Consider the following 12,414-nt stretch of genomic DNA (forward strand, 5'->3'; position numbering starts at 1 on the left):
ATCAATTCTTCTTGTACGAGGCGTACGATTAAGAAGACACCTAAGACACGTTAAGCAGTTTTTCTATTTAAATAAGACAAAACGTTTTTTATTACATAAAATGCGAATTTATTTATATTAAACTAAATTCTAAGCTCTTTAACGCGAATTGCGATATTTCCGCGACCGCAGAATCGAGAAGTAAAATTATAAGATGGGATTGATTTCTCCGCTGGTATTGTCGAGGGTAAATTAAAAAGAAATGGATTTCGGTACGTCCTATATATCATTCGGCTTGAATTTTATACATTTTCGAGCGATATTTACACGCAATTTCTAGTCCAAGCGTTTTAATACGTATTTTGTATACGCTTTCGAGATAATATTAATATTCTAAGTCATTCAGAAGTTACCACGCAAGTCACACATCCACACAGATAAACACATAATTCGAAAAATAAAATATAAAAAAAGGAAACAAATAATATCGCGCAACATTTCTCTATTTTTTTTATTGTCATGGAGTTCTCTCAACGTCTTTTTCCTGTATTGTCGCGATGGTTACCGGTGCCATCGATATTTTCCGCACGACGCTATCCCGCTTGTTTCCAACTTGATCATTCCACTTTTGTACCTTGCTGGTGCCGAGTAGAATGAAGACTAGATTGCCCACAGTGTATATTCCAGCCGATAGGAAGAACACGCTTCGCCATTGCAATATATTGGTCTAAAAATCCGAAGAGAGAAATGATGAAACAATCGAATTCATGGCAACAAAGGATGCAAATAATTATCTCATAATTGTAAGAGCGGAAACGCAAATGTGGAGTGTTACGAACTGCATCTTGGACGATCACCCCGGCGATCAGCGGCGCGAGGATGCCGCATACAGACGCGACGGTATTCGTGAATCCCATGAGCGGGCCGGCGAAGTTCGGGCTGAGGTCCATGTGATTGATGTTGTGACCGCAGAAAGCGGCGATATTGCAGGATACGGCAATGACGAGAATGCCCACGGCCAATTCCGGCTGGTCCTGCCTCACGTAACCCAGCCCAACTAGCGCGGCCGCCGGTATCCAGTGTCCGATTGTATTGCAAATCTTCCGGGACATTTCCGTCGTCACGATGTTCCGCCTGATGCACAGATCGGATATGTTGCTGATCGGAAAGCCGACGATCCATGCCGATAGATAGGGCAACGCCGTCATCATACCGTTCTGCAATCAAAAAGGAATAGTAGTTTATTTATTAGTTGATAGTATTTGTTGCTTTAATAGAAATTTAATTTGATATTACTATAAAATGGTTATATTTTATATTGATTAAAATATAAACTAATTTACTTATATTTTTTATTTTAAAGTGATATCTTACTTATGTCCATTTGTATCAATGCAAATTAACTTTAATCTTATTGTCAGTTTAACTTACTTTTTATCTTTTTCCAGTTCTAAGAATTAGAAGAAGATAAAAAGTAAGTTAAGCCGAGATTAAAGTTAATCCACATTGGTAGAAATAAACATTAACATTGAAACGCTCGTATTAATAAGGATTAAGAATCAAGCTTGCATTTAAATTTCAACATTTCATTGATTTGTTTTCGGCCGTCATTGACTGGTTCATTGACAATATGACATTGGAGTGATCTAATGTTCACGTTGTCCATGATGATTCAGAGACTCGAATCGATCTAAGCTTTACGTAGCATATTAATCATGACCTCAACGACATACGCATCGAATTATTAATTAATATTCCAAACACGGCGCGCACAATTTTCGAAGTCGAAACACGTGTGCGATTTAATTCGAAGGCGACTTCCAATGTTTACCAAATCTCGTAAAAGCGTAATAACGGAAAGAAAAATAAAGGTTTAAATTCTACTCGAAGTTATTTACGGGATTATTCGAAAGACTTACCTTCGTGATATCGAAACGCATGATCGAAGTCATGTAGGATGGAATTTCCGTCAGCAGCATCCAGAATCCCCAGGATTGCGCGCACTGCACTATGAGTAGTGCCCAGACCGGCAAGCTTCCCAGTATGGGTTTCCACGGAGTGGAGGGTCTCTGAAAATAGAGAGAGCAACGTGTGGGAGATGCTAAAAAGCTTGCAACTATAGGACTTCTTCATCTACAATATTTTACTTATTTAATCATAATATAAATGTATATCAAATTTAAAATTAAGTTTGGTTTTTTAATTTACTTTCATATTCGAAGTGATAACTTAATCGGCGTGATTTTTCTTGCTTTTTTTCTTTCTTCCAATGCAATACGTTGAAGAGATGCGTTACCTCGGTGACCTCAGTTAATCCCAGACTCGTCTCGATGTATTCCTTCTCGTCGAGTGGTATGCGAGGATGTTCGGAGGGTGAATCCTGCCCGAACAGGTAGAAACAGATTCCGCAGAGGACGCCGAGGCTTCCCCAGACATAAAAGCAGCTAGGCCAGCCGATGGACGATGCCGCGAGGAAGCCGGTACTCAGCAAACATACCACGTTGCCAATCCAGCCGCCGGAATAAACGAACGTTGCTGGAGAAAAATGCGAATTGTACGTGTGTCGCAACCACGATTTTTCTGTGCCAAAATTTGACACGATTAACATTAGTTTAATTGTTAAAAATATATATATTATCTCTTTTTTCAATTTTAAATAATTTTTAATTATATTTATTATAGTTTAATTTTGTTCGAAAGGCAGAAAATTTCAAAGACTGCTTTAGCGATGAAAAAGAAATCAGAGGAGATTCGAGAAGCTTGGATAACAGGAAATTATAGGAATTTCTTTATTGTGGGATTTTAAATCGTAAAAAGCTTTTCGCTTAACAATTTTGACGTGCTTAATCAATTCAGCATCGTCGGACGGCGATAAGAATTTGTCTGCGATATGTGTCAAACGTGACCTGCTAATTAAATTACATTTCTGCGATGCATCATCAAGCAACAGTGTATGTGTAGCCAATTTGCATTTCAACCTGATTCAAAAGAAAGAACATAAACCAGATTGAAATTGGAAATATTGAAATTGGAAAAACGAAAAACTAAAAGTTGCAACGTTTCTCAACACAGTGAAATGAAACAAACAAAATCACTGACTTCATAATGTCAGCATTTGAGCAACTCCGAATATGCAGAGATGCTGGAATTATTTTGGAATTTTTACTTAAATGAGTATGGGAATCATCAATCACTTATAAGCAGTCAAATGCGAAAACTATGTTCTCTTAACACGTTTAGAATATACTTTTTCACTTAATTGCAGCAGTGAAAGTATTTACTCCATATGTTCAACTAAAAGTAAACTAAATGTACACTCACAAAGTCTACCACGTTCTTCTGGCGGCGACCATCTGGACAGCAGGGTGTGCAGACACGGTAGTACAGCACCTTGGATGAGGCCGCATATCGCCCTCCCGGCGATCACCGTCTGCCAGCCGCCGTAATGAGCGGCCCAGGGGGTGGTGAAGGTCAGCAATCCTGAGATGATCAGAGTCGCCGCAAACAATTTCTGGGCGCTCCATCGCTGGGTGAGGATGCTGGCGGGTATTTGCGTGCAGGTGTAGCCCCAGAAGAAGGAGCTGAGGATTATGTGCTTCACCGATTCGTCCCAACGGAACTCCTTCGAAGGAGAGAAGAGAAGCGTGTCCCTTTTAGATCACAAGGGTAGGGAAGAGAATCGGCGTTATTGAAGCGTACCTCGAAATTGGGATTGGCACTGGCAGCGTTGGTCATCGCCTCCAAGGTTACCGACGTCGTCACGCGGATGGCGTAGCAGCAGAAGAAGCCCAGGCACATGAGCATCACCTGACTGTGTCTACATCCGAACCATGCTGTAAAGCGAGATTATATTATATTTCTCAGGGTATATATATCAAAAGCTAATTAATAGTGATGTTACAGCAGTATTTATAATTTCCACTCAATATTATATTTTTTGGTCAACAATATAAGTGTGTAATCAGTGTTTGCCTTAGATTATTTCAAAATCATCTATTTTTACAGAATATTTTACAGAAATAATCTTTTTTTTTTTCCCTTCCCAAAAATAGGTTTTTACACAACTTTATGCATATAACGTGCTGGAATCCAATTTAATTTATACGGCGGTAAAGAAATAGTAGAAAGAATGAAAATTTCATCTTATAATTAGATAATTTATAGATAAGATGACATAATTTTTTATTTAACAATAAGATGAAGATAAATGTAGTTTGTATTTTTTTCATCAAGATAAGATAAAAATTATTCCATTTCTTCATCTGGATAATCATCTAGATAATTTTATCCAGATACTGACAAACACTGAGTGTAATATAACATATGTTGCACGTAACAGTTATATTGTTGAGCAGAAAATTATAATATTTATACAATGTTACTGTTAGTTGGTGTTTACTGAATAATTTATTTCAGTATATATATAAGAGAAGAAAATTATATATATAATATTGCTTGTTTAAATTCAATTGGATGCAATGTGGCTGCATTAAAAGGAAACAAGTGCCTTAATCTCTAAGTTCTCTATCGAAGATATAAAAGTTACATATTTTTTCGATCTCCAATTGCAATCTATGCAGTTCTTTACTCTGTTAGTAGTACGTTCATTACGATGCCCTCGATGAAGTTTACATGAGCGTCACGTATAAACGCGGAATCGAATACAAATTGTGTCATTGTCATCAAGACCGCGTTGCGTCAGTAAGACCGATCGCTCGGTGTTTGCGCTCGAAATCCAACAACAATTATTCATTGCATCAGAGAAATCGCCGGTATGCGAGTGCGATCGATAAAAATCTTAGTAAACGTGCCTGATTTTTTCTTCATTCCTAAGAAGTAAACCGTTCGATCGAGGAATGCGTAGAATGCGGATTAATTCTAATCGATAATTACATAATACTGTTTTCACTTGCAAAATATTTTCCGCAAATCGTCTCGAGCCAGGGGTGGATCAGAAAGTAATTGACGAATCGATTGAGAAAGAGAGTATTAATTTTTATTTTGACTTACTGTCTTATCATTTTTTATTTAAGTGTCTTTTACACCGATTTGTGAAATATATAAAAGATATTTTTGATTATTACAAAGACAGAAATCTGAAGCGACAATATAACGACATAAAATGCACATGCTTTAATTATCACGGAGCGAATAGTAAATATGTAACAAACGTTCATACTTCTTTACATATAATGAACAATAGATCGATATGACACGTGCACCACTCTTGATTCCAGGTTTATATCACGTTTTAATTCGTGATCAATTGTCCTATAATCTCAACAATCTGATTTCTCATCTGTAATTTAACCAATCGAATCAAACTGTTTCTTTCTCACAATGATTCCACCTAGCGTTATCGTTATCAAAAACGTGTAATCGAAGATATTATGTTCTTGTTTGCTACATATTGAGGATAATATCGCGATATAAATATTGTCCAGTATGATAGGCACAACGAGAAAGAAGAAATATCTTTAGCTTTATACATTATTCGCACTAGCTTGCATGTGTTATAAGGTTTTGAAACATTGTACGTAGAAAAATTCTGACTAAAAAGACCAATCAAAAATTGTGTAAGAGTTCAAAATTAATTTATATAGGATATATTTTACTAAACTCCATAATATAGCATAATTCACTATATAAACTGTCGCATTACTTGCGATCCTGATATTTTTGCTAAAAGATATTGATACAAAATTTATTAGGGAATTTATCATTAAAATTAATAATTGTGGGGCATATCTCAGAAATAGTAATCCTTATTCTTTTATCGTATATGAAACGATCTTTAGAAAATCTTCTAGTAAATGAATTAATCTAGTATCGATAGTCTTTAATAATTCCGAGTTCCACTGAGATCTTTTTTTAAATAAATTTATTCACAAAATATTTTTTGAAAATCTTCCTCTCTTTATGGTGAATTGTTTCTTTGTACAAGAATTATACTAATTTGTACGAGCTATTTAAAATGTGTATATTATTTATATCAAATATCATTAAGCTCGTGAAAATGTCAACAAATTAATAGACGGCGATACGAGTCAAGCGCGATACGTGATTCGCAAGTAAAGAATTAATAGTTACAGAAGTAACGAATTAAAATGTATATAATATCATATACATATATTTCAGCTTAATAGACTGCGCGCCGATTATTTGTCGGATTATATACATTTTAATTCGTTACTTCTGTAACTATTAATTCTTTACGTGCGCATCACGTACCGCGCTTGACTCGTATCGCCGTCTATTAATTTGTTGATTATTTATATTATTATTTACTCTGGATCACCTTTCGGTTTAACCGATGGAACCTTCATCCTTTTCGAGAGAGATACTATGGAGACCCTCTTCCTCCGCAGAGACGACGCCATTATGGTGAACTTCTAACGAAGCTGACACTGAAGCAAATTGCAGAACCGACTACGACACATCGATCGCAACCACGTAGCTTTATACTATCACCGAAATTCTCCCACCACTTTTTACGCTGAAACGTGTGCTTAAACGATGGCACGTTTTGCTGTCGTATTAATAATCAGGCAATACTTCTTCAGTATCGGAAATCACTGTACAGCAAAATGTAATCTTACTTTTAATTATACTACACCTGCTCAATATCCTTTTCAGTCTGTTTTTCTACCATTAATCTAGCGCGAATGGAATTTATAACATTATTAATTATTGGACTATTATCGCCCTATTATTGCGACGTAATTGAATGGAATCGATTTGCTTCAAATTGCAAATTCATATATTTTAATGGTTACAACAAATGAAAAGAAATATAAAATAAAGAGATATTTCTTAAAAAGAGGAGAAATATTTTCTCTGTTCAGAGAAAGATTGTTTACTACATACAATCTATTCTATTGTGAATATATATATATTCTTCTTATAAATACATAATTTAAGAGAGATGAGAAATGTGCGGTTTGAAGTGAATCACTGCCTGTTACACAAACGCGGATATATTAATTTAATATTGATTATATTAATAATATATATATCGATATGTTTTGTAAATGGAAACAAATTTTAACTGCTGCCAAGATGCGTGCAATATGAATTATATAATGACTGATTTGATTGATTTGAAATAAATGTGCTTTACTGATAGAATGCATACTCGATAAAAGATAAAGAGAGGAAATTCAATACTTAACAAAATCTGCAACTGCACGTTCTAATTTTTCTCTTACTTATTGAGATTTCACTATTGAGATTTTATGAGTACGAATCGATCGTAATCGATAAAAAATCGCGATATTTTTTTGCGTTCTATAAAGATAACATTAACGATACAAGAGCACTACGTCGCTGTTTACATTCCATCAGATAGAGATTCGCCTTCGAGTATTCGCAGCTTTGGCAAAAACGTGTATTTATCTATCGATCAGTAGAGGAGACTGGGGCAAACTCGACACCGGGGCAAACTTGACACTATAGGCTTTTTGCCAATTTAAATTTATCGTAGAAACTTGCCTTTCTTACTGCAAATGCGTCTTCCCAAGTAGCAAAATGACGTCATAATGACGTTAAATTTTGGTCACAAAATAATCAATCAGACGTTCTAAATAGGTCTCGTGAGACCCGAAAATGATGTCGATATGTCACATCCACACGACGTCATTTTCTGACGTCTTATTGACGGCAAAAATAGGTCCAATGTACGACATACCGGTTTCTAGAAATGTTATTTTTATGAAATTAAAATGTTAAAATGTCCACTTGATAAACGTTTATAAAAAAACGTTCTTTTTCTTTATCTAGGAAAAAAACGCTTTTTTAATTGTTTCTTTACATATCATGTGCGTATAGCCGCTTTCTCTCAAGGCGGTCACTCATCCTAATACAGTATACCGCGCGCGCCCGTGTTTGCTTGACTTCGATGATCCAGTGGACAGTGACGATCTTCTGACCCTGATGCTTCCTTATCAACTGTACTTGTCTATAACAGGTACATCTTTAACCCGTAGAGGCCACACTGGGTCCAGTGAACCCCAGGCTATTTTTTTCTTAAAAGTATACTATTTTGAGAGTAAAACGCAGGAAGTTTTTTGTTTTATCTAAAAAAATTTTGATGAATATTTTTGTGAAAAAAATCAAATTTCTCGAAAAAATTTTTTTTCTTGCGTTTTTTCAACATAAAAAAATTAAAAAAAGGAGAAAAAAATTATTGGATTGTAAAAAGGAAGTCTTAAACTAAATTCCAGTTCAAGGTTTGAGTCGATACATCAAAAAGAACGCAAATGGCAACTGTTGTGGGGTCCATTGGACCTAGTGTGACCACTACGTTATTTTTAGTGGCCTCTACGGGTTAAAGTGTTCAAAAATCTTGTAATGATATCTTTTTGATAGCTATAACACCTGCATGAAATAGTTATCATAAAACTTATAATCACACGCAACTACATCTACTTGTACTATAAATTTACCACTTCAATCATAAAGTTGCGAAACAAACATATTGTAGTTAATTTTGTGGTTTTTATATTATTATTACTTTATTATACAATATTAAGAAGTAAAAATAGTTATATTACAAAAAGACCTTAGGGTCGATTCAGACACAGCCGTGACGTATCCGTACCGTGCACGAAACAGAACATCAGACAAGGATACCTATTGTCTCCATCCTTGTCTAATGTTGTCTCCATCCTTGTCTGATGTTTCTGTTTCGTGCACGGCACGGATACGGCACGGCTGTGTCTGAATCGACCCTTATTTAGACGACTTTAAGACGTTTTTAAAATGACGTCTTTAGATGGTCTAAGAAATGACGTCTTATAAACGTCTATTATTAGTCGCCGACGTCATAGACCAAAAATGACTAAAAATAGACGTCGTTATGTCGTCTTCTGACGTCTTCTGACGTCATTTTGCTACTTGGGTTTATATGCCAGTATTATCAATGGAATTTGGTGATATTTTGAGTTATGGTATAATTTTAGCGTGACATGAGCGTTTTTGATGGTAAAAAGTAAATTTTCTGATCTCTCGAAAATTTCTACTCTTTCATCGAGCTTTACTCTTGCGAACCTATATGTAAGTGATTTTGATGGGAAATTTGATGCTCTATACGAATCCGATAGTAGTTTTTGCATATTTTAAAATTTTTCATGTTTTTGGAGTGACAAAAGTGAAAAACGAGGTTCGGGGCAAAGTCGATACCATACCGTTCCATCGGCTCCCAATAATAAACGATGCTTAATTGTCATGCAGCCATATGGCTCATGACAAATGTGTGTGCACGCCCGATCGCGAATTTACTTGCATAAATTGTTTTTCAGACATAAGTTTAGATGAAAATAATTGAAAGTTCAACAAGTTTTGTTCTTATTATTTCCAATGATTGTTTTACTTAATTCCGAATTTTTGTACTTTTCAAAGACACGATAAACAATATTGTATTTTTAGTTTCAGACAATAAAAAATAAGTTCCAGATCAATTGTGTCGATTAGATAAAGTGTCGAGTTTGCCCCAGCATTTTTTAATTTGAAAATTTGTCTTCGCATTACTTTTTCTTTCCTGGGGGCAAAACTAAGCGACATACAGCAAAACTTACTTAAGCAATTTTGTACCTGAAAGAACACTCTTTAAATGTGTACCATTGAATTTGCTTGAAAATTTTAATTAATTGTTGAAAATTGCCTATAAAAAAATCATGTCGAGTTTGCCCCGGTCTCCTTTACATGTAAAAAAGAAACGAATTTAATTGCCGAAAGATATGGACAGGATGAGAATTTTGTAGCATTTTAATAATTAGAACAAAGATAAACATTAATTAATAATTCAATTTTTCTTTATTTTTATATTATAATATTTAACATATATGTCTCTTACTTTGATTATTTATTTTTAATATTAATATTAAGTACAAACTACTTTTACAAGTAAGGTAACCGTGGGGAATGTACCAGTGTGAGAAATATGCTACTCGTTATATTTAACAAAGCTACGTCTAAAAGCATTCTTGTAAATATCATGAAATTGTTCATAGTTCTATATCTGACGTTTTGCATAAGTTATTTTGTTCATTTCAGTATTTTAATTTTTATAAAATAAGTACATTTGACAACATGCTTTTTAGAACTTTCTTAATGCTTTGTGTATGTACATTATTCTTTAAACGTTACACTATTTTTAACCCGATTAGCTTGTTGTTCTATTACACGGAAAAAACAGAGTGATTAGCTCACACATAAATCTGATTGTGCCAACCAGATTTAATAGTAAAATATGGAACAACCAGTTATGTTGCAATTATTTGCTGCAATCACAGTAGAGCAATTGTTGAGTACCTGGTAAGAAGTTAGCTCCCCATTTTTAGATTTAACTTATTTTGAGAGTTGTATTGAATTGTGTTAGGTTTGTGCTAGAATTTTAAAACAATAATATAAAAAATATGTTAAAAATTGAAAACAAATTTTTTAGGTCAGCCCCCCACTTTACGTTTTCTTCAATTTTTTCAGTTGTGCTGAGTTGTACTAGATTGTGCTAATATTGTGCCGTATCTAATGCGATATCGATAACTTCAATGACAATTAAGAAAATAATTAAAAACAAAATTATACCACCCCCTACTTTTGTCGAAACAAACCTAATTTTTTTGATAGGTAGGTTATATAATTTGTGTTACGTTGTGCCGTTGGAAAAAATCGATATCTCTTTTCATTTAGTATAGATAAAAAATATTAAACATAAAATACAAAATAAAAAATAACTATTTTTAAAACGCATTTATCGAAATTCCAAGTGGAATGCAAGTGGTGCTGAGTTAATGTGCTAGTCAAGCACACAATTATTTTAGTATTATTTTAAGATCAAATTTGACCAGCAACTAATTATTTTAATGTACTTTGCTCTTGTCGTGACCACACTCTTTAAAGATTTTCTTAAGTTAAACGAGCGCCAAATTCCGGATTTGCATATTTTAAAAGCACATAGTTTCAGTGTTATTTTAAGACCAAATTCGACCCAGCAACTAATTGCTTTAATGTACTTTACTCTTGTCGTGATCACATATTCTTTAAGGATTTTCAGGTATTCTTTTCACGGAGGAGCGTATTTTGTAGGCGCTTAAGCAGGGCCTCAGCAAACTCTTGTATATTGCATTAAACTTATATAAAATCAAGTTATAATTGATTATTATGTTTAATTATAAGAAAAAAGTGAAAATATTATGTGTATTTAGAAATTTTTCATTTTTCGGTGAATTTTACTGCCAGAACAATATGGTAACCATGCGCTTTTCAGGGCGCCGATTGTAAAATGTGAAGTTGATAACAAAAGTGTCAATGTGTCAATTTCATTAATCAAAGAATATTGTGACATTTTCTTTTTATCAAAGAGAGATTTTCTAATAATAATGAGTGATAAGAAACATAAAGTGAGGAGTAATGTGGGCAAAAATAAGAGACAATTTGTGAAAATAAAAGTTGATAATAAACCGTACGTGATGAACTGAAGTGTGACATGAGCGCACAGCTTGCAGCGTTGCCAAATAATTCTTTGAAAGCCGCCATTAAAAATATTCATCTATAAACCACATTTTAAGTCAACTTTTAACATAAATATTTTGTTTAAATATTCGGTGACTCTGTATTTTTATCGGCACTATCGAAAGTATAGAGTTTAGCGAATATGTAGCGCAGTTAATATTTAATATCTTAAGATATTTGATAAACAAATTATTACATTGAAATGTGGAAAATAGACCTTTTCGATAACGTCACATATAAAATATCGAATTTTCAAAGTCATAATTCTTCTTTATAAGTTCGGTAATGTGGTTTAATTTTTTTCTGGCGTAAAGATATGCATTTTAACTTTCTCGTACCAAAAAATCAGTTAATTCTTAAGACTTTGGTGTCGTGAAAGGAATACCTTAAGTTAAACAACGAGCGCCAAATTCCGGATTGGATATTTTAAAAACACAAAATTATGGTAATATCGATTTTTTGTTTACGGTACCTACTCTATATTTGTTTTTCAGGAGTGGGGATGCTAGCTTAACGTGAAGCCAGCACATCCACTTTTGCTTTTATTTCCTGCGAATTGGTAGGAGCACAAAATTAATAAAGCAATGAATTCGCACAAAATTAGCACTTAATAGTAGGGAGGTAACATCTACTTCTACACTCAGGGATCTTTTTTGCGGTTAGCGGGGTCGGGGGGGGCTTCGCTGCCGCGGGGGGAGCGCCGTAAGCGGTGGGCGAGGGGGTCGAGGGACGGTGTAAAGGGTCACCGGAGGGGGGGCTATGCGGGGGGAAGAGAAAACTGGACGAGAGGGGGAGCGCAACGCGAGGGGAACATTTGACGTAAGGTTGGGTGTGGCAGGGCCGCCAACGGGGGTTCGGCGCGGGGCAGGGCCGCCAACGGGGGCTCGTTGCGGGGATTTGGGCATTTTCCGAGGGGGCGCTCGG

The 12,414-nt window shown here is 34.9% G+C and overlaps 1 protein-coding gene across 3 annotated transcripts; it reads right to left on the bottom strand.

Moving 5' to 3' along the window:
* Positions 1-46: 46 nt before the first annotated feature.
* LOC139818605 (putative inorganic phosphate cotransporter) lies at positions 47-6,434 on the bottom strand. 3 transcript variants are annotated; one of them, XM_071787379.1, is made up of 7 exons: positions 6,278-6,434; positions 3,679-3,812; positions 3,301-3,601; positions 2,276-2,514; positions 1,899-2,048; positions 819-1,196; positions 47-706 (listed from the first exon to the last, which is right to left on the bottom strand). In XM_071787379.1, exons 1-7 carry the CDS (start codon positions 6,357-6,359, stop codon positions 497-499), a joined length of 1,494 nt encoding a protein of 497 aa, XP_071643480.1. In that variant the 5' UTR covers positions 6,360-6,434; the 3' UTR covers positions 47-496. The 3 variants fall into 3 exon arrangements, with proteins under 3 accessions (XP_071643480.1, XP_071643479.1, XP_071643482.1); XM_071787378.1 differs by having other exon boundaries at positions 47-1,196; XM_071787381.1 differs by having other exon boundaries at positions 47-1,196; positions 6,268-6,394.
* Positions 6,435-12,414: the final 5,980 nt, after the last annotated feature.

The sequence above is a fragment of the Temnothorax longispinosus genome, chromosome 9 (genome assembly GCF_030848805.1).
Source record: "Temnothorax longispinosus isolate EJ_2023e chromosome 9, Tlon_JGU_v1, whole genome shotgun sequence".
NCBI lineage: Eukaryota > Metazoa > Arthropoda > Insecta > Hymenoptera > Formicidae > Temnothorax > Temnothorax longispinosus.

What these genes read in the sequence shown, in the direction of transcription:
- LOC139818605 (XM_071787378.1), bottom strand. Translation starts at nt 6,359, where the DNA reads ATGGCGTCGTCTCTGCGGAGGAAGAGGGTCTCCATAGTATCTCTCTCG. An exon ending in GATTAACTGAGGTCACCGAG is followed by an intron (nt 2,049 to 2,275) that starts GTAACGCATCTC and finishes CTCTATTTTCAG; the next exon opens with AGACCCTCCACTCCGTGGAA. An exon ending in TGCGTTTCGATATCACGAAG is followed by an intron (nt 1,197 to 1,898) that starts GTAAGTCTTTCG and finishes TTTTGATTGCAG; the next exon opens with AACGGTATGATGACGGCGTT.